Below are 22,767 nucleotides of genomic sequence, written 5' to 3'. Positions count from 1 at the left end.
TGCTGGCAGCTCCCCAGGAGTCTGGGCCTGGCCCTTTAAGAACAAGCTGCCCTTGCAGCCTGGACGCCCCTGGCACTGCTGCTTCCCCTCTGTCCGTTCCAGGAGGTTCCAGCGCGGGAGCCTCGGGAGCTGTGGAACGTCTGGAGCTGTGGGAACATCGTCGCCCAGAAAGCTCTGCTGGAGCGGCGTCTGGTGGAGCCAATGACGGTCGCGGGGCGGGCGCCGCAGTCCTCGGTGCTCAGAGTACAATGGCAGCGGCCTCGCCGCGGGGCCTGGCTGAGGTGAGTGCACGCCCTCAGCAAGCCCTAAAGCCCAGGGGCGGGGCACCCAGGACCACCAGGCGCTCAGGGTGACACCCACAGGGCCAGCCCTGCAGGCGGGGGGGGGGGGGGGGGGCTGCCCTGAGCAGGTGATGGGGAGCTGGAGTGGCCGTGGCAGTCAGGGGCCGGGGGTGGGATGGGGGGGTCACCGGAGGAGAAGCGATGTGGGTGTGTGGGACGTGGCCGTTCACCTGAGGACGGAGGTGGTTTGTAGCTTCCCCTCTACCTCGTGGCAGGGCCGTGTGAGCTTCGAGGACGTGGTCGTGTACTTCTCCTGGGAGGAGTGGGGGCTCCTGGACGAGACGCAGCGATGCCTCTACCACGACGTGATGCTGGAGAACTTCGCCCTGGTGACCTCACCGGGTGAGTCCTCACACCACCCAGGGCCCGGTTAGACTCCTCTCTCTTTAAAAAGAAAAGATTGTTACTGATCTCAGAGAGGAAGGGGGGGGGAGGGGAGAAAGAGAGAGAGAGAGAGAGAGAGAGAGAGAGAGAGACAGACAGAGAGACAGAGAGAGAGAGAGGGGGAGAGAGAAACTTCAATGATGAGAGAGAATCATTGATCAGCTGCCTCCTGCACGCCCCACACTGGGGATGGAGCCCACAACCTGGGCTTGTGCCCTGGCCAGAATCGAATCCTGACCTGGTTCATAGGTCGACTCTCAACCACCACGTCGCTGGGCTCCACCTTGTCAGTTGCAGTTGGCCTTCAATGTTGTTGTGTTGGTGTCAGGCAATACCGGACAGTGTTTTCCCTGCTCTTCCCTGTACCAGCTGGAGACCCCACCTGTGCTTGTTCTCCCAGGGTGCACTGTTCTTCTCGTGGTGAGACCTCTTTCCCAGTTCCCTGCCCAGGGGGACTCACCGCGAACCTGCAGCCCAGAACGCTCCCTCAGCTGACCTTGCTCCCCGTCCCTGCCTTCCCTGGCTGGATAGCCTTCCAGGCCATTCTCCCACCTTTAATTTCCCGTCTGTGCCCGTACGTGTTGTCACTGGTACGCCCCAGGGGTTCTCACAAAATTCCTCTGACCTCTGTAACGTTTAGTTGTTGCCTGTTGTCTGTCACGTTCAGAATTGCTCTGGGCCAGTGCTGGTTCCTCACTGGTTGCCTTGGGTGCCCCCATGATGGACATGACGGTGAATGGCAGCAGGCAGGACGTAGCAGGAGGCTGTGCTCAGATCACACCAGGACCTGCCCGCCCGTCCCCCTTCTTGACATTTCTCTCCGTCTCATTCTACCCTGACTCTGATCCTCTGGTGCCCATTGTTAGAGTTGATGTGATGTTGGGAGGGTTGCACACATCTTTAAAGCAATCTCTGGCCCGGCTGGCATGGTGCAGAAGTTGAACATCCACCCGTGAACCAGGAGGTCACGGTTTGATTCCTGGTCAGGGCGGATGCCTGTTTGCAGACTCAGTTTCCAGTGCAAGGCGTGCAGGAGGCAGCTGATCAGTGATTCTCTCTCATCATTGGTGTTTCGCTCCCTCTCGCTTCCTTTCTGTGGGCCATAAGAGAGGAGTCATTCGGTGACCCCTCAATTCTTGGGGCTTTAAGAGTTCCAGTCCTTAGTTCTAGCCCCTTTCACCAAGCTGAGAGTAGTCCACTGCATTCAGTTCTGGGGTGTCCCTCACACACGTCTGCGATGGGCCTGCTCCCTCCTCTGGTCAGCGTGCACTCAGAGCCTTTCTGTGCATCCAGGTTGCTGGTGGGGGATGGAGGCGGCGGAGGTGGAGGCGGAGTTGGAAGAGGAGGAGGCGGCGGAGGCGGCTGTGCTGGATGTTCCTGTCTCAGGGGCATCACTGGGCCAGGCGCCAAGTCCAGATCCAGCCTCTTGGGAGGCCCGCCCCTGTGAGAAGTGTGTCCTGGTTGGGAGAGACGTGCTGTGCCTGACGGAGTTCCCCGGGGCCTGTGAGGCCTGTGGGCGGCAGCCCTGGCTCACCGCGGGCCTGCGCGAGGAGCCCAGGGACGAGAAGCCGCTCTGGAGCGCCGTGGGCGCTGTGGACAGGGCCTCACTCCTGTCCAGCTGCGGCTGCCCCGCGTTGGCGAGCCCCTTCACCCTCGCCTGTGGGGCCGCCGGGGAGGACTTCCTGGCCATGGTGCGTCTTCTGCAGCATCAGGCCTCTCTCGGGGGGTCCCAGCCCCCCAGCAGCGTCCAGTGTGGGGATGGGGAGGCGATGCACAGCGGGGAGAGCCCTCACTCCGGGAGTGACTACGAGCCAGCCCTCAGCCACGAGCACAAACCCCTTCACCAGCAGCCTCCCCCTCGGAGTCATGACTGTGATGACGGTGAGAAACCCTCGCACCCGAGCTCCCCGGTCTGCAATGGCCAGGTGCTCGACCCGGGAGCGAGGTCTTACGTGTGCAACGAATGCGGGAGATCCTTCAGCCAAAGCTACTACCTCATCCAGCATCACCGGATTCACACCGGAGCCAGGCCTTACAAGTGCAACGAGTGTGGGAAAGCCTTCACGTACAAACTCAGGCTGGTTCAGCACCTGCAGATCCACAACAGGGTGAAGCCTTACGAGTGTGGGGAGTGCAGGAAGTCCTTCAGCTACAGCTCCACACTCATCAAACACCAGCGCGTGCACACCGGAGCCCGGCCTTACAAGTGTGGCGAGTGTGGGAACTCCTTCAGTCAGAGCTCCAACCTCGTCCAGCACCAGAAAATTCACAATGGGGCTCGGCCTTACAAATGCAGCGAGTGCGGGAAGTCTTTCAGCTACAAGTGCAAACTTGTGCAGCACCTGCGGATTCACACGGGTGAAAGGCCTTACGAGTGTGGGGATTGCGGGCGATCTTTCAGCCACAGCTCCACTCTCAACCAACACCGGAGGATTCACACTGGAGCCAGGCCTTATAAGTGTAACGGGTGCGAGAAGTCCTTCAGCCAAAAGTCCAACCTCATTCAGCACCAGAGAGTTCACACGGGGGAAAGGCCTTACGAGTGTGGGGAGTGTGGGAAATCCTTTAGCCAAAGCTCCCACATCATTCAGCACAGAAAGCTTCATACCAGGTGACCTCAGGAATGTGCCCTGACTTTGGGCGACGTGCCGACCACGGCTCTGTTGTCACTTGAACGTGACGGCTTAACCCAGAGATTCTTTAAAGATATTAACCTGTTCACACGGGAGAAGCCTGAGTCGCGCCTCAGGGAACACGCTACTTCCTGCCGGGAAGCCCTCTGCTGACGGTGAGCTATGGGCTTCAGTGCCCACAGCAGGGCGGTCCTCCCCCATGTATTCGTCCAGGTGCTCGGGGAAACTTATTACCACTCCGCTGCTTGCTTTGCCTGAATTCACACCCCTCCCACGCCACCACACCCTGCTGCCGTCCACTCCGAGGTTCCCCGGATGTTTCTGTTTTCTGGCGAATAGGACATAATCTGGGCTCGGTTTTCTTGGCTAAGGAAATAGTGTCTGGAAAAGAGGGGTTACCCTTCCCCCAGGCCTCCTGAGAGAGACGGACAGCACTCTGTGGTCCTCACTCACACCCTGGAGGCCAGCCCAGAGCGGGAGGCCGGGCTGGGACAACCTCTGGTGCTTCCACAGGTGCAGTCGGTTCCTTCCCCGGGCGGTCACACCATCTGCCCAGCACCATGGTGAGGCTGCTTCCCAGGCGCTGCACAGAGGCGTCCTGTGGCTTCACGTCTCCAGTGGGGTGACTGCTGTTCGTGGCTGTAGGACTGCAGGGGCTGGGCTGAAACCATGGGTTTGAAAACCCTGGGTGAGACATCGGGCAACAAGGAAGGGTGTGCCCTCCATGCCTGTTCCCGTGGCGGAAGCCTGGGGACGAGTTCCTGCGGTGAAGTCGTCGGCAGCAGATGCAGCTTTGGTCGTTTGGTCATTGCAGTCGTGTCTGAGCGTGCTGCTGTCCCATCTGAGCGTGCTGCTGTGCCAGAAGGAAACAGACAGGAGTGAGCCCAGGGCGGCCTGCTTCCGTGACCAGCTGAGAAACGGTCCAGGCCGGCCAGAAGGACCCACGTCCGGGTTTCCTGCCCCCGAGGCGGGCTGTGCTGCTCGGAGGATCAGAATGGGAAGCAGTGCCCGGGAGCCACACTTCCATCTGCGGGGCTTCCACGCATGGACACGCGTTGGGGCTGCACCTGTGGCCGTTGCTTCGTGTTGGCATGTGTCCCTCAGACAGCCAGAATCATAACCACCACTTACGCTCACCGTGTGCCCTTTTTAAGTCTCTCCCTCTGCTCTCAGCTAGAGGGTTTGATGTTAGTTTCTTTCACAGATTATGTATTTTATAGAATTTTATATGATTCGTGTCATGAATTGTTCTCAAAGGTTTTAAATTTCTGTTTCCTTCATGCCCATAGTATTACTTTTGAGGTTTATGCACATCAGTCACACTTTATTCCTTCTGTTTGAATACTATTCTGTCTATGAATGTTTACATTTCATGCAGGACATTGACTTGTTTCCAACTTTTTGGCTATTAGTGTAAATGCATGTTCTTCAATGAATTAGCTATTCCAGCCACTCACCCTATGAGAAACACTCACTCTAAAAATTCTCACTTTTCTCTAAAACAACCCCTCCCAACTTTCTCCTCACCCCCCAATCACATTTCTCTCCTTCCCAAATGACAGCTCTTGGCTGTTGCTGAATAAACACACTGCTGAGGAAAAGGACTTTTATCTTAATGTCAGCATTATGTACATATTCACGTAATAGAAGCCCATTTGAGCAGAGGATTATTGAAATTGTGAAGTGGCCCAATTAATACCTCCAAATAGTTAATGTGATTTAAAAAAAAAAAAAATCTTTAAAAAATATTATTTCAGAGAGGAAGGGAGAGAGAGAAACATCAATGGTGAGAGAGAATCACTGATTGGCAACCTCCTGGACTCCCCCTAATGGGGATCGAACCTGCAACCCAGGCATGTGCCTTTGACCATAATCGAACCTGGGACCCTTCAGTCCGCAGACTGACACATTATCCACTGAGCCAAACCGGCTGGTGCATTACTGTGATTTTGCAGATGACAAATACGGCATTTCCATAGATGGTGGAACTGATGCTGCACCAAAGACCACAAAGTGTTCACTAGAAGTTACGTTCCAGCAAATGATACGGAATTGGAGTTGCTGTCTGGTCCTTAAGGGGCCTTTACAGCTGGGCTCCTTCCAATGACGGCCACAAAGGTTGTGCATGATTTCCACCACTGCCTCCCGCTGACCCGAGTGGGGGAGTTGCATTCCCGGTCAGCCTGTGGTCACAGGGTAAGTACCATGGCTACCACCGAAAGCTGCTGGAGCTGATTGCCACGTGGGTTTCCGCCAGGAGGGGCCTCCATAATTTCTGGATCAGTCCGAAGCCCCCAGAGTGGGGGAATGCCAATGTGATCGGTTTCTTCTTTATTCATGTTTTTAAATTACTGATTTCAGAGAGGAAGGGAGAGGAGGGAAAGAAACATCAACGATGAGAGAGAATCATTGATCAGCTGACTCCTACTTTACCCATGCTGGGGATTGAACCCCCAACCGGGGCATGTGCCCTAACCGGGAATTTAACAGTTATCTCCTGGTTCGTCACTCATCGCTCAAGCACTGAGCCACGCCGGCCTAGCTGGCATTGCTGGGTTTGATCGGAAAGGAGGAGGATGGGTTCAGCTTCCATTGACGTATATTAGCACTAGAATTACGCCATCAAAGACCAAGAGATGCACAAATGACTTAAAATGAGCACACGTTCCAGCGGCATGTGCTCAGACGCGTGCAGCCTCATCTATGGGGTGTGAGCCAGTGCAATGGAGACTGCCTCCAGCCAGTAGCCAGCCACTCTGCTGGAGGGCTCCACGTTTGAAGTCTCTGCTTCAGCTGGAAAAGACTAGTGGAAAGGGTGATGTGGATATGGCTGCACGGCTCCTATTGGCTGGTGAGAACTTCCGTTCTATTGGTTGAAACAATTCCAGAAACTAAAGGGCTGGCTCAGACACAGAGTGCAGGAAATTCAGTTCAGGCTTTTCTCTGAAGCACATTTTGCATGAAAGGCCCTTCTGCTTTTATTTTTTTATTTTTTAAAAATGTTATTGGTTTGAGGGGAGAGGGAGAGAGAGAGACAGCAATGGTAGGAGATTGTTGATTGGCTGCGTCCTGTACCCTCCTGACGGGATCAAACCAGCAACTCCGGCACTTGCCTTGAATGAGAATCATGTTGTGACCTGGTTCATGTGTTGATGTTTAACCACTGAGCAACACTAACCGGCAAGGCTCTGCCTTTAACTTTGACCCAGTTAGTCACGAGGAGCCCTTAGTAGAAGGTATTTTTCTTGGGCTTTACAGACAAGCAGGTGCTGCTGGGCAGGTGAGCCTGGTAAGGACACGGAGACGGGCCATGCTGGTTAATGACCTCCTGGCAGCTAGTGACAGACACACAGCGGTGGTGCCCCTGCAGCCGCCAAAAGGTGAGGCCATTCTCTCGGAGGAGGAGGGCCTGCCCAGGGCCCAGGTGCCTCAGGTCATAGGGCACAAAACCAGACTAGCAAGGAGCACCAGAGATAGCTTCGAGCTCAGAGACCAGGACACAATCACACGGCATTCTTTCTGGGCTCAGCCCTTGGACCCCCCCTGCTGGTCCTGCAGACGCCCTGTGCTGCACGCTGGTGGGATGCCAATGGACAGAGAACAGGATGGCGATTGCCAGAGAGAAAAGGAGGGGGTGAGAGAAGAGGGTAAATGGTGATGGAAGGAGGCTTGACTTGGAGTGATGAACACACAATACCCATGATGTAGAATGTACATCTGAAGCCTATGTACCTTTATTAGCCAATGTCACCGCAATACATTCACTAAGAAAAAACCAGACACTGTTCCAAAGCCAAGGTACGTATCACCTTACGAGAAGTGTGTACCCATCATGGATTTTGGCTGATGATGTATGATCCATGATGACATTTAAACCAAGCAACAAACTACCAGCTACCAGTGGGTGTCCACTTGGATTAGCTTCATTGACTCTGAAGTAATGTATAGACACTTCCGTGACCAACAGCCCCCGCAACTCCCCAAAAGTTGTCCTCTTGCCCTTTTGAGAAAGAGCGAAGCCCTCCTTGGCCTGAGGTATTGCCTGGTGGGCCCCCGCCCCATCCCTCACCATGTCTCTGGGAATCTGTCCTGGCGCTTCAGGCTCTAAGTAGCTGCTGGAACTACATTACCCAGAAAGCTGTGTGTTGAGCGGCAGCGTCAACCTACTGGGAATCCAGAAAGGGCATTTCCGTTTGGACAAATCGCCTTGGGGCGGGACTTCCGGTTCTGGTGCTCAATTGAGGGGTGACTGACAGAGCGCATGGTGGTGGGCTAGGGGCGGGGACAGCGCTGCCTGTGAGCCCAGGTCAGGAACTCTGCCTGAGTCCCAGCCCTGGTCGCTGGGCTGTCACCTCTCCACTTGGGCCACAGAGTGTGTCCAGCCCATCTTGTCCAGCCAGACTCCAGCAGCAAGCTAACCTACCAGTTGGAGCGTCTGCCCCCTGGTGGTCTGCATCATAGCGACTGGTTGAATGGTCGAATGGTCAGACACTAAGCATATTAGGCTTTTATTATATAGGATTGATTTCAGAGAGGAAGGCAAAGGGGAGAGAGAGAGAAACATCAATGATGAGAGAGACTCACTCATCAGCTGCTTCCTGCATGCCTGACACTGGGGATCAAACCATGGCCCTGACCAGGAATCAAACCATGGCCTCCTGGTTCATAGGTGGACGCTCAGCCACTGAGCCACCCAGTGGGGCTAACGTCTGGCACTCCCCACAGGTTCCTGTGTCTGAGGAAGTGCCTCCGAGCATACACAGGTGAGTGAGGAGTGAGGTGTCCCACACCCTAATGGGTCCCAGCCCACATTGCCTCTGGATCTGTGATGTCATGAGATTCTTCCCCTGCCATTCTCCCAGCCCTAGGTTTGGGGACCCTGGAGAATCTCCAACCGAGCTCAGGGGCTCAGTCTAGGCCAGAGGTTATATGGAGAGAATCCCATCTCCCTGAGACATCAACAGGAGGAGATGTGGAAGCTTATCACCAAAACAGGTTACAGCCCTGCCTGGTTTGGCTCAGTGGATAGAGCATCAGCCTGCGGACCAAAGGGTCCCGGGTTCAATTCCAGCCAAGGGCATGTGCCTTGGCTGCAGGCTCCTTCCCAGCCCCGGCCCTGGTCAGGGCTCCTTGCAAAGGACAACCACTCAATGTGTTTCTCTCATATTGATGTTTCTCTCTGTCTTTCCCTCTCTCTTCCACTCTCTCTAAAAATCAGTGGAAAAATATCCTCATGCAACGTTTAACAAAACAAGAGGAAAAAAAAATAAAGGTGATTAAATGTTGTTTTTTTTAAAACAAACAAATAGGTTACAGTACTGGAACTGCTTGGAAGGGGAGCTAAGCTGGTTGAGAGGATTGCTGGTCTCCTTTCTGGATGAGAGCAAAAGAGGGAGGGGCAAGAGTCAGGCTTGCAATGGAGCCAGTGGGAGGTCTAGATCTGCGTAGGGAGGGGATTTTAACTAGATTTTTAAAAAATACTATTACTATTTTTTTTTTAATCCTCACCGAAGATATTCTTCCACTGATTATTTTTTAAATATATTTTTATTGACTTCAGAGAAGAAGGGAAAGGGAGAGAAACATCAATCAATGATGAGAGAAAATCATGGATGGCCTGCTCACTGCTCACCCCCTACTGGGGATTAAGCTTACAACCTGGGCATGTGCCCTGACCCAGGTGAATGGCAGTTGGAGGAAGTGACATTGGGTCTCTGTTCACATCCCACCAGGAAGCTACCCTGTTTGACTTACCTTTTGGTGCCATTTCATTATTAGTGGCCACCCTGCTTCTACCTTCCCTTGTCCAATCTTGACCCTGTATGGACTTGTCATTTCTTAGTCATATAAACAATTTGTAATTTGAATTCTTACTGATTTCAGAGCGAAAGGGAGAGGGAGACAGCGATAGAAATAGCAATGGTGATCATCAAGTGGCTGCCTCCTGCATGATCGGGGAGCAAGCCTGCAACCCAGCATGTGCTCTTCCAATCGGGAATCAAACCATAACCTCCTGGTTCGTGGGCTGATACTCAACTGGGCTTCCATGGCCGGGCCCTTCATTTGTTTTAATATGATGGTTAAAAAAATATTTTTTTTTTGGTTTATTTTATTGATTTTTTTACAGAGAGGAAGAGAGAGGGATAGAGAATTAGAAACATCGATGAGAGAGAAATATCGACCAGCTGCCTCCTGCACACCCCCTTCTGCGGATGCACCCACAATCAGTTTTGGCAGAACTCTTTTTTTTTTTTCTTTTCTTTTTTTTAATATATTGATTTTTTACAGAGAGGAAGGGAGAGAGATAGAGAGCTAGAAACGTCGACGAGAGAGAAACATCGACCAGCTGCCTCCTGCACACCCCCTACTGGGAATGTGCCCGCAACCAAGGCACATACCCCCGACTAGAATTGAACCCAGGACCTTTCAGTCTGCAGGCCGACGCTCTATCCACTGAACCAAACCAGCTTCGGCAGAACTCTTAAGGCAGGTTCGCCTTCCCAGGTGTCCCAGTCCTTCGAGCTGTGTGGCCCACTCTTGACAGACATTTTGCAGTTGGTTTAGCATCAGGGAACCCATCCTGGACGACAAACACACACCAGTGAGAAACTGTTCTTTACGGCCAACCTTCACCGGCACCGGGACCAGCACATTAGAGCAATCCCCTTCAGATGTTTAAAGAGCTACACAGCCCATGTGTCAGGGAAGCCCTGTCCCTGTCCGGAGGTTGGGAAGAACTTGTTAGCTGGCCTGCGATTTCTCCATCAGCAGGTCGCTCACACGGGAGAGAAGCTAAACCACAGCAATGAGTGGGAGGCTGTCTTTCACCGCGGAAAAAGTCTTCACAACCGGGAGGGTGTAAGAAAGCCTCTAGCTGCACAGACACACTTGCTCAGGGCCAGACAGTCCTCACGCGGGAAGGGCTTTATGAATGCAGCAAATGTGGAAAGATGTAACCTCATTCAGCACCAGAAAGTTCACACTGGAGCCGAAACCGGTTTGGCTCAATGGATAGAGCGTCGGCTTGGGGACTGAGGGGCCCCGGGTTCGATACCGGTCAAGGGCATGTACGTTGGTTGTGGGCACATCCCCAGTAGGGGGTGTGGAAGAGGCAGCTGATCGATGACTCTCTCTCTCATCGATGTTTAACTATCTCTCTCCCTTCCTCTCTGTACAAAATCAATAAAATATATTAAAAAAAAAAAAAAGAAAGTTCACACTGGAGAAAGGCCTTATGAGTGCAGTGACTGTGGGAAATCATTTGGCTACAGATCTAACCTCATTCAACTCCTGAGAGTTCACACTAGAGAAAGGCCCTGTGAATGAGGGGAATGTGACAAATTGTTTAGCCGAAGCGTGAGTCTCATTCAACCCCAGAGAGCTCACACTAAAGAAAGATCTTAGATGTACAGGGGGCGCACACATTCCTTTTAGTATAATTACACTGGAGGAGAGAACTTGTGAGGGAGCCATTTGCCTAGATTAAAGCCGGTATGCTGGGAAATCTATAGTGGAGATATTCTTAGGTTCCAGGTATAGGAATCTGCTTTCAAACCTGCCTAGGCTCTTACTGGATAGATGTCACTGCCATTTTCCCTTGTGTTCAGAGATCATAATAATCTGGCCACTTAGTATATATATAGTTTGATCTCAGGGTGCAAGGGAGAGGGAGAGATAGATAGAAATGTCAATGATGCCAAAACCGGATTGGCTCAGTGGTAGAGCGTCAGTCTGCGGACGGAAAGGTCCCAGGTTTGATTCCGGTCAAGGGCATGTACCTTGGTTGGTTGTGGGCACATCCCCGGTGTGTGGGGGGTGTGTGTGTGCAAGAGGCAGCTGGTCGGCGTTTCTGGCTCTCTATTTCTCTCCCTTCCTCTCTGTGAAAAATCAATAAAATATATTTTAAAAAAATAAAGAAATGTCAATAATGAGAGAGAATCATTGGGTGCCTTTTGTACACCACACACTGGAGATCAAGTCTGCAACCTGGGCATGTGCCCTGACCAGGAATCTAACAGTGACCTCCTGGTTCATAGGTTGATTCTCAACCACTGGACCACCATGGCTGGGCTGCCCTTTTTAAATAAACTGTGGCTACTTTCCTTTTCATTAACACACTTCTCACTTTCGTTCTTCATTTTTTGTGCGCTTGTGCACAATGTAATGAACATACACACCATGCACTTTATTATTATTATTTTTTAAATATATTTTATTGATTTTACACAGAGAGGAATTGAGAGGGACAGAGAGTTAGAAACATCGTTGAGAGAGAATCATCGATCAGCTGCCTCTTGCACACCCCCCACTGGGGATGTGCCCGCAACCAAGGTACATGCCCTTGATCGGAATCGAACCCGGAACCCTTCAGTCCGCAGGCCGACGCTCTATCCATTGAGCCAAACCGGTCCCGGCACACCATACACTTTAAAATATAATCTTCATTCACTTATTCACCCTCATGCTCTTCAGTGTAGACTTTCAGTGCTAATTTCCCTGGTGTAAATACTTCCACCAAGGCTAATGTCAAACATCCAACATGGTGTCACTGAACATGGAGTTGGGAAGTTGCCAGAGACATGCCATTTTATTTTGACAGAACTGACCCACTCTCACCCTGGCCATGTGGCTCTGTGGTTAGAGCGCGGGCCCCATACACCTAAGGGTCTCAGCCTGGTAAGGGGACGTGCAGGATGCAATCAACCCATGTGTCTCACTCGCATGGATGTTTCCTCTCTTTCTCCCCCCTCCTCCCCCATCCCTCCTGCTCTGTCTAAAAATCAATGGGGAGAAATATCCTCGGGTGAGGACCAACAACATAAGACACCCACTCTCTCCCCAACTCTCCCTGGTCAGCTATGGGGGTGATCACTCCCTCCCCAAAGAACTCGAAAAAGGAGGTGCTGGGGTTCCCCCTAGTGAGTACAGGAAGCGAGCTCCCAGCCAGATTCCAAAGCCTCTCACCTTTAGAATTCCATTCTACTCCGTCCATCCTCGACCTTCTATCAATCATCAAGTGTTTCTCCCCATCAAATACCACCGACCTCTCCCCTCTGGAAGGACCCTCCTCTCAGCCCCTGTGGTGTCCCTGCTGGAGTCAGAGCCCCTTCTCCGGGGTCCCAGGGCCCCTGGAACTCACCAGCCTGGGATGGCACAGGAGAGAACATGACACCATGCTCCACAAATCTCGGACAACTAGAAAATTTGTAGGAGGCCGGGCGGTGTGGCTCAGTAGTTGAGCATCAACCAATGAACCAGGAGGTCATGATTCGATTCCTGGTTAGGGCACCTGCTGGGGTTTGTGGCAGGATCCCTGGTGTAGGGCGTGCAGGAGCCAGCCGATCAATCATTCTCTCTCATCATTGGGGTCTCTCTCTCTCTCTCTCTCTGTCTCTCTCTCTCTCTCTTTCTCTCATTTCTCTCTCTCTCTTTTTCTTGCTCTCTCCAGTCCTAAAATAAATACTTGGTGAACTGGTTAATAATGCGGATTTTATAACAAAAAACACGATAATTTCAAGAGAAATATCAAAAGTGCCTTATTCAAAGTAATGTCCATTGCTAGCTACACATTTCCCACATCTTTCAGGTAATTTGTGGATACTGTCTCAATAGAACTTTTCTTGTTTTGAGGCAAACTATTCAAGAGACCCAATGTTTTACTTCTTTGTATGCTTTGAAGTGCTGCTCAGAAAGTGCGTGTGCCATCGATCGGAACAAGTGGTCATCTGAAGGAGCAAGGTCTGGTGGATATAACAGATGGGTTAATACTTCCCAGGCAAGGTCTTTTAACGTGTCTGTAACTGGTTTTGAAGTGTGTGATGGTGCGTCATCATGAAGCAAAATTACTTTGCCGTGTCTTCTGGCACATTCTGGTCATTTTACGATCAAAGCTCGGTTCAAATTGATTATTTCTTGTCAGTAACGATCAGTATTAACGGTTTCACCTGGTGTTAGAAGCTCATAATACACCACACCTTCCCGATCCCACCAAACACAGAGAATTGTCTTCTTTTTGAAGCAATTTGGCCTTGGAGTCGATGTTGATGGTTGACCTGGATCAATCTATGATTTTGTGCATTTGGGATTCTCAAAATAAATCCACTTTTCATCTCCAGTCACAATTCAATGCAAAACAGACTTTATTGCTGTTGAAGCAACATTTTACTGATGATTTTTCGGTTTTCCATTTGTCTTTCGTTCAGTGGATGTGGCACTCATTTTACTTCCATTAAAATCCTTCCCATTGCTTGTAAACTTTTGGAAATTGTTTGCTGATCAACGTTTAATCTTTCTGGGAGTTGTTTTTGAGTTCAACACGCATCTTCATCCAATAATGCTTGCAATTGTTGGTCCTCAAACTTTTCCAGTAGACCTGGACATTCTTTGTCTTTCACATCAAAATCACCACTTTTAAAGTGTTTAAAAGTGTCTTCACAAGTGTCTTCAGAGGCACCCTGTTCACCATAAGCTTCCCAAGGTATAGGATCACTTTCAGCAGCACTTTTCTTCAAAATAATGAATTAGAACTTCCCGCAAATGCTCTCTTTTTTTGGAATAAAATTCAACATTTTTAAGCATAAAAATATCTATGATGTTAGCACCTTTAGTAAATTTGACATATGAAGTTGTGAAGCTTGTTGTCAAGACACCAAAATAGCATACATATCAAATCGCATATATATCAACCTATGTGTAACTCCATCTATTGAAGAGAAATCCGCATTATTACCCAGTACACCTGGTATCTGACTTTCTCCTGACCAGAACGTCCTGGGGACGGATGCTCACCTTCACACGCCCCTTAGTGAGAAGGTCCGATGCCCCCACAGACAAAAAATGTGTGTGTGGACAGCCCCTCCCTCCCACCCAGGAGGTCATAAACCAGGTATTATAGCTGGAGGCCAAGGGCAAGGATGCCACCAGGGACGCGTCACAGGCTTTAATCCTATTGACGACCGCACGCCCTACAAAAAGGGAGGAGCCTTGGGAAGCATATCAGAGGCACCAGGCTGTCAGCCAAGCCCCACAGCAGCTCAGTCTTGGGCCAGGATCACCCAGAGTGGAGGTCTGTGTCTGAGGAGGTGAGTTTGGGGAAGGAAAGGGAACATTCCTGTTGTGTGTGTGTGTGTGTGTGTGTGTGTGAACGTGTGCACAGGCGTGTGCATGTAGGCGTGGCTGTCAGGAGAGAGTTTCCAGGAACGGAGAGATAGGGGGTCTCTCAGGGCCCGGAGGGTCTGGCTGGCTGTGGCTCCAGCTGGGCAGGAGCTGGCTGGGCTGCAGGGGACCCCACCTGGGCTTTGTGTGTGTGGCTGTTTTCCTGTTCATTGTATGTTTCTAGGAACTCATTTTCATGGCATGTCGTGAAAGCATTGAGGGTTGAAGACGAGTGAGGGTAGAAGCTGATGGCCCCCAAGACACCCGAGGCTGACCGAGCACAAGTCTTAGTCTTAGTAGCAACAACTGCACGTCCTTTTTAAAAATATATATATTTTATTGAATTTTTTAGAGAGAGGAAGAGAGAGTTAGAAACTTCGATGAGAATCATCAATCAGCTGCCTCCTGCACACCCCCTACTGGGGATGTGCCCACAACCGAAGTACATGCCCTTGACCGGAATTGAACCTGGGACCCTTCATTCCTCGGGCCGATGCTCTATCCACTGAGCCAAACCGGTTTCCGCTGCACATCCGGGGCCAAGGGCAGGCCTATTGACGTAGGAAGAGAAGCTCATCAGGTCCCTGGGCCTGAGCTGTACAAACCTGCATCCCTGACTGGTCGCCTCCTACAGGAGCCCAAACAGGACCTGGGATGGAGCCTGAGTGGGAAGGAGTCTTCCTTTTTCTTTCTTCTTTCTTCCTTTTTCTTCCTTCCTTCCTTCCTCCCTCCCTCCCTCCCTTCCTTTCTCCCTCCCTCCTTCTTTTCTTCCTTCCTCCTTCCTTCCTTCCTTCCTTTTTCCTCTCGCCATCTCTCTCCTTTTCTCTCTCTGTCTCTCTGTTTCTCTCACCTTAGAACCCCTTCCTCTCCCTCAGCCTCAGCACAGGCTCCCCGGAAGGGTGAGGGTGGGGTCCCGCCAAGGACGCTTTGGGGTCTGAACCGGGCAGTGGACTGCCCGAGGGAGGCCTAGGCTTCTCCGCCCTCAGGAGGCCAGTGAGACAAACCACCGCTACGCCCTGCTCAGCAAGATCAAGTCCCGCCGGCCCTCCCTCCGCGACCCCTGAGGGACTATTTCTCCCCCCCCCCGCCCCATTCAACCATCTCCCTGGCTGCTGGCCACTGTGTGAGAACCTCCCCGAAGCCTGAGACTCCCCTCCATCCCGGTGACTGTCCAGGCAGCAGGGCCACGGGGAGCCCTTGGGGAGCTCCTGGCAGAGGAGGGAGGGGGCAGCTTGGGTCCCATCACCCAGGTGGGGAGGGTGGGGAAAGGGTGGTTTGGTTCTGCGAATTATTGGATCAGAGCTTAGATGCCAGGAGACACTGGTCTCAGGCTGCGTGTATCCAATCACAGGCTTCAATCTCATCTCGGACCCCACGCCCTACAAAAAGGGAGGGGCTTTGGGAAGCCCGCCAGAGGCACCAGGCTGACAGCCAAGCCCCACAGCAGCTCAGCTTTGGGCCAGGACCACCCAGCGTGAAGGTCTGTGTCTGAGGAGGTGAGTCTGGTGAAGGAAAGGGAACTTTCCCGTTGTGTGTGTGAGCGTGTGCACAGGCGTGTGGATGTAGGCCTGGCTGTCAGGAGAGGTTTCCCGGGACAGAGATAGGGGGTCTCACAGGCCCCGGAGGGTCTGGACTGGCTGTGGCTCCAGCTGGGCAGGAGCTGGCTGGGCTGCAGGGGCCCCCACCTGGGCAAGTCTGTGTGTGTGTGGTCAGCGTCTTGTTCTTTGTGTTTCTAGGAACTCGTTTTCATGGCATGGTGGGAAAGTGTTGGTCTAGAAAGAGTTGGTCCGTAGAGTGTGAGTTGAGGGCTGAGAGTTGGAGTGAGGGTAGCAGCTGAAATGTGAGGGGTGAGAGTCCGCCAGGCCAGCATGGCTCCCTGGTTGAACATCGACCTAGGAACCGGGAGGTCAATACACCATACAGATGCTCCTTTGGCAAATAGGAAAAAAATTCATTGCACATTACTTTTCATGTATGTATTTTTAATTTTAAATATATTCCTATTGATTTGAGAGAGGGAGAGAGAGAATGATAGAAACTCTCAGTGATGAGAGAGAATCATGGATCAGCTGCCTTCTGCACGCCCCATGGTGCTGGGGGTCGAGCTCACAACCCAGGCATGGGACCTAACTGGAAATGGAACTGTGACCTCCTGACTCACAGGTTGTCACTGACCCACTGAGCCGGGCCCACGTTTTAAACTGCCAGGTCTTCCCCATAGTAATGCTCCACCCCTGTGTCCGTGTGGGATTGAATGTCTGTTTGCAAGTTGGCTGTGTGGCCTGTGTGTCTGGGGTCATCTAGGAGAGCTTGTGGGGAGACTGAGGAGGTCAGAGCAAGGGTCCTACAGGAGAGAGGCAGACAGGAGCCGGTGAGCCCCCTACAGGCAAGAACTGGCCACCACACCTCAGGTGAGGGTGGGGTGGGACAGGGGAGGCCTCGGGGGACCAGGAAGGACTGGGGACCCTTCTCTGAGAGCCAGAGGGATCTATGCAAGGATTAAAGTCAAGTGGGTCCCCGAAACCAGTTTGGCTCAGTCGGCCTGCAGACTGAAGGGTCCTGGGTTTGATTCCGGTCAAGGGCATGTACCTTGGTTGCGGGCACATCCCCAGTGGGGGTTGTTCAGGAGGCAGCTGTTTGATGTTTCCCTCTCATCATCGATGTTTCTAGCTCTCTATCTCTTTCCCTTCCTCTCTGTAAAAAAAAAAAAAAAAAAAAAAAAATCAATAAAATATATTTTTAAAAAATAACGTGCAGTGGGTCCTGAACAGATTAGCTTTTTAAAAAATATATTTTATTGATTTTTTACAGAGAGGAAGAGAGAGGTATAGAAAGTTAGAAACATCAATGAGAGAGAAACATCGATCAGCTGCCTTCTGCACACCCCCTACTGGGGACGTGCCCACAACCAAGGTACATGCCCTTGACTGGAATCGAACCTGGAACCTTCCAGTCCACAGCAGATTAGCTTTTTTTGTGTGTGCCATTAAACCAGGAAGCTTTATTTACACAGTAAAAATAACAAGCAAATTCCTGAGACTAGAGGGCTCTAGTGCAAGGCAGGGTGGCCAGAGGGGAGCAAGATTAGTTTTTATAGAGCTGGCCTGGGGGCTCTGAGGAATGGATTAAGGAAAGGATTTTCTGCTTCGGGTTTTCTTTCGGAAGTCAGCTGTGCCTCTGGCTGTGGATGAAAAAGCTTCCGGGCCCACCTTCCCCATCATCTCCTCAGATTAGCGGCCTGCGGAGAGGGCTGGGGAAGGCGGGCCCGGAAGTTTCCAGGGCATCACTATCAGACCGATCCGATTCGTCTGTGCCCACCTATTCATACCACCCATACTCACATTTCCCGGTTTTGTGGCATGGCACTTACTAAAAACAAACAAACAAACTCCACAACACACATCTTTTTCCCTGCCCTGTTTTGCTCAATGGCTAGAGCGTCCGTCTGCAGGTGGAAGGATCCGGGGTTGGATTCCCGTCCAGGGCATGTACCTTGGTTGCAGGGCCCTGGTCAGAGTATGTGCAGGAGGCAACCAATGGATGTGTCTCTCCCACATCGATGTTTCTCTGTCTCCCCTTCTACCTTCCACCCTCTGAAAGTCAATGGAAAAATATCCTTTGATTTGCTTTGGGTTCTCTCTCACACATACATTCCTCAGAGATTGGCCTGTAGAGTTGCTTTTTACTTTATTTGTTGATGTCAGAGAGGAAGGAAGAGGGAGAGAGAGATAAAAATATCCCTGATGAGAGAGAATCATTGATAGGCTGCCTCCTGCAGTCCTCATGCTGGGGATTGAACCCACAACCTGGGCATGTGCCCTTGAGCAGAATCAAACCTGGGACCCTTCAGTTCGCAGGCCAATGCTCTATCAGCTGAGCCAAACTAGCTAGGGATCCACTTAATTTTCTCATGTTCCAGGAGAGTTTTATGTAAAATCAGAATTAATTTCTCTTTCTCTCTCTCTCTCTCTCTCTCTCTCTCTCTTTCTTTCTTCTTTCTTTCTTTCTCTTTCTTTCTTTCTTTCTTTCTTTTTCTTTTCTTTCTTTCTTTCTTCTCTCTCTCTCTCTCTCTCTCTCTCTCTTTTCTTTCTTTCTCTTTCTCTTTCTCTTTCTTTTTCTTTCTTTTTCTTTCTCTTTCTCTTTCTTTCTTTTCTTTCTTTCTTTCTTTCTTTCTTTCTTTCTTTCTCTCTCTCTCTCTCTCTCTCTCTCTCTCTCTCTCTCTCTTTTCTTTCTTCCTCTCTCTCTCTCTTTCTCTTTTCTTTCTTTTTCTTTCTCTTTCTCTTTCTTTCTTTTCTTTCTTTCTTTCTTTCTTTCTTTCTTTCTTTCTTTCTTTCTTCCTCTCTCTCTCTCTCTCTCTCTCTCTCTCTCTCTCTCTCTCTCTCTCTTTCTCTCTTTTCTTTTTCTTTCTCTTTCTTTCTCTCTCTCCCTTCCTTCCTTCCTTCCTTCCTTCCTTCCTTCCTTCCTTCCTTCCTTCCTTCCTTCTTTCCTTCCTTCCTTCTTTCTCTTTCTTTCTTTCTTTCTTTCTTTCTTTCTTTCTTTCTTTCTTTCGGTGTGTTTTTCGGAATTTCTTAAGTGTCTGGTCAAACTCGGGCATGAGTTTCTCTGGATCTCAAGGCAAACCTACCTGCAACGGCTCTGGGTTAGGAAACCTGGGGTTTAGATCTCCCCGCCGCCGAAGATCTGCCGACCAGGAGGTCTCAGAGGCCAGCGTCCCCAGTCCTGGGCTCATCTCATTGAACAACGGTGGCCAGGTGCCTGGGAGGGACCAGTTTCTGAACCTCTGTCAGGCCTTCAGGGACTGGCTGAAGCCAGAGAGGAACAGCAAGCAGGAGATGATTGCCTGCCTGGCGCTGGAGCAGTTCCTGCTCAGCAGGGCCCAGGGAGAACGGGCCGCATTGCAGCAGAAGTGGGAGGCGTGTGGCAGAGACCTGGAGTCGTTCGTGGAGGACCTGGATGATGGGGACCTGAGGTCTGCTGGCTTGGTGAGTGGACAGTTCTGACCCCTGGGGTGAGGGACAGAGTAGAAAAAGGAATAAAAAAAAAAAAAGATTTTATTGATTTTTTTTTTTTTTACAGAGAGGAAGGGAGAGAGATTGAGAGCTAGAAACATCAATGAGAGAGAAACATAGACCAGCTGCCTCTTGCACACCTCCCACTGGGGATGTGCCCTCAACCAATGTACATGCCCTTGACCGGAATCGAACCTGGACCTTTCAGTCCGCAGGCCGACGCTCTAACCACTGAGCCAAACCGGTTTCGGCAGAGAAAGGAATTGTACATTCTGTTTGGGGGGCACAGAGGCTCAGTTATTAGTCCTCATCAAGGGGGATGCTTTAAAATATATATATTAAATTCAGAGAGGGAGAGATAGAAACACCAATGACGAGAGACAATCCATCATTGATCAGCTGCCTTTTGAAAGCCCTCTACCTGGGATGGAGCCCACAACTCAGGCATGTGCTCTGACTGGGAGGAAAAGCATGGCCTGGCTCATGTGTTGACGCTCAACAACTGAATCACCGTGGCCAGTTGCCATTTTTATTTGGAATAGTTATTATTCATTTCAGAGAAGAAGGGAAAGGAAGGGAGAGATAGAAACCTCAATGATGAGAATCATCCCATCAGCTGCCTCTTCAATGTTCCCTACTGGGGATGGAGCCTGTGACCTGGGCATGTGCCCTGACTGGAAGTTGAACTGGTTCAAAGGTCAATCAATGCTCAGCCATGGAGCCATGCCAGGCCCAGCATCCACTCTCCCTAAAAATCAATGGAATAATATCCTTGCGTGAGGATTAAACAAATAAAATATCATACATTTACGATGGAGCAGAAATGACTGAAGGGGAGCCACTTCCTCCCTCAGAAAGGGCAGGACCATGCTGGGCTGGGGAGCAGGCAGTGAGGGGTTGTGGGAAAGCAGGGGGGGAGGGGGGGAGGGTTCCGTGGCCACCCAGGGTTCCCTGGCCGTGGGGATGCGGCGCTGACAGTGACCAGGCTGTGTTCACAGGTCCACGTCCACATGTGGGGGCAGGAAGCCCTGTTTCCGGAGAACATGCCCATAGGACAGGTCATGGCCTACTTCCTGGAGCAGCGCTCAGCAGCGGCCCTCACAGCGCTCACCCCGGGGACTCCCTCCCGGACCCCCCCAGACACACCACGGCCGACAGCACCAGGTGAGCGAGAGGGCCTGGGGTGCCGGAGGGCTGGTCTGTGTGCACTCTGTCTTGGGTGCAGTTTCTCGTATTTAGATTATTTTGTATTTATTTTTATTTTTATTTTTTTATTTTATTTTTTTAAATATATTTTATTGATTTTACACAGAGAGGAATTGAGAGGGACAGAGAGTTAGAAACGTTGATGAGAGAGAAACATCGACCAGCTGCTTCTTGCACACCCCCCACTGGGGATGTGCCCGCAACCAAGGTACATGCCCTTGACCGGAATCGAACCCGGGACCTTTCAGTCCGCAGGCTGACGCTCTATCCACTGAGCCAAACCAGTCCCGGCTGTATTTATTTTTATTATTGAAAAGTTTTATTTCTTTTTTTTTTTTATTCTTCTTTTTTTTTTTTTAAATAATACTTTATTGATTTTTTTACAGAGAGGAAGAGAGAGATAGAGAGTTGACTGGAATCGAACCTGGGACCTTTCAGTTCGCAGACCGATGCTCTATCTAGCGAGCCAAAAGGGTTTCAGAGAAAAGTTTTATTTCTTTCTTTTTATTTTGTGGTTGCTAATCCTCTCCCGGGGATATTTTTCAATTGATTTTTTAAAATATATTTTTTTATTGAGATTTTAGAGAGGAAGGGAGAGTGATAGAGAGCTAGAAACATCGATGAGAGAGAAACATCGACCAGCTGCCTCCTGACACCCCCTATCAGGGATGTGCCCACAACCAATGTACATGCCCTTGACTGGGATCGAACCTGGGACCTGCCAGTCCCGAGACTGACACTATCCACTGAGGTAAACAAGTCTCGGCTTCAATTGGTTTTTATAGAGAGTAGAAGGGAGAGGGAGAGACTATTCCTCTCCCTTCCTCTCTGGATCAGTAAATATATATTTATATAGAATAATTTCCAAAACCAGTTTGGCTCAGTGGATAGAGAGGAAGGGAGAGGAATAGAGAGTTAGAAACATCGATGAGAGAGAAACATTGATCAACTGCCTCATGCACACCTCCCGTTGGGGATGTGCCCGCAACCAAGGTATAATACATGCCCTTGACCAGAATCGAACCTGGGGCCTTTCAGTCCACAAGCCAATGCTCTATCCAATGAGCCACACCGGTTAGGGCTCATTGGTGTTTCTGTCTCTGTATCTCTCTCCCTTCCTCTCTGTAAAAAAAACCTATTAAATAAATAAATAAATAAATAACCTGTGGAACTTGTTAAAAAAAAATAAAAATAGAATCATTGATCGGGGATTGAGCCCACTATCCCAAATGTGCTCTTTGCTGGGAATGGAACCCAGGACCCTTTGGTCTGCAGGCCGACACTGGATCCCCTGGGCCAAGGGTGTGGGCGCAGACTCACGGACACCCTTTGTTTCCACAGGACACGCAGGGGAACAGGGCGGCAACCTTTCCAGGGAAGACCACCGGCCCCCCTCCCTGCTCATCCTCCAGGGAGAGAGCCTCCCGGGGCCCGCAGAGGGCGCCGTGTCCTGGGAGAGTCCACGCAGCCCCAGGGCAGCCAGTCCGGGCGCCTCCACCCAAGAGGAGACCCAGGAGGAGACCCCGGAGGAGACCCTGGAAACCCTGGAGATCCTGGAGGAGACCATGGAGGACACCATGGAGAAGACGCTGGAGGAGACCAGGGAGGAGATCCCTGAGGAGACCAGGGAGGAGACGCTGGAGGAGACCAGAGAGGAGACCAGGGAGGAGACCCCGGAGGAGACAAGAGAGGAGATCCTGCAGGAGACCCTGGAGATCCTGGAGGAGACCCCGGAGGAGACCAGGGAGGAGACCCTGGAGGACACCAGGGAGGAGATGCTGGAGGAGAACCGGAAGCCGGAGGGCGGAAGCCCGGGCACCACCCGGAAGCTATACTCGTGTAACCGGTGTCCCAAGGTCTTCAAGTACTTAAGCCGTTTCCAGCTCCACGAGAGGAGACACAACAACGAGCGGCCCTTCGTCTGCGCCGAGTGCAGCAAGGGCTTCTTCCAGGCCTCGGACCTGAACGTGCACCTGCGGACCCACGAGGAGGAGAAGCGATTCCACTGCCAGGAGTGCGGCAAGGCCTTCAGCCACAAGA

General features: G+C 51.2%; 1 protein-coding gene across 4 annotated transcripts in view; it reads left to right on the top strand.

Annotated features, from left to right (window-relative positions):
- The window catches only part of LOC311633543 (uncharacterized protein), a 90,844-nt gene extending 85,885 nt beyond the window's left edge, over positions 1 to 4,959 (top strand). For 2 of the 4 annotated variants that reach the window (XM_084906299.1, XM_084906302.1), the window contains exons 3-5: positions 103 to 281; positions 535 to 683; positions 2,019 to 4,959. In XM_084906299.1, the coding sequence (XP_084762425.1) occupies positions 103 to 281; positions 535 to 683; positions 2,019 to 3,340 (1,650 nt within the window). In that variant the 3' untranslated portion in view covers positions 3,341 to 4,959. The remainder of the gene's footprint in view (positions 1 to 102; positions 282 to 534; positions 684 to 2,018) is intronic. The other 2 variants (XM_084906300.1, XM_084906301.1) reach the window with 2 other exon arrangements.
- The last annotated feature ends 17,808 nt before the right edge of the window (positions 4,960 to 22,767 follow it).

Source organism: Pipistrellus hanaki, assembly GCF_964339955.1.
Source record: "Pipistrellus hanaki genome assembly, chromosome: 15".
NCBI lineage: Eukaryota > Metazoa > Chordata > Mammalia > Chiroptera > Vespertilionidae > Pipistrellus > Pipistrellus hanaki.
This window is presented reverse-complemented; position numbering and strand designations above follow the sequence as displayed.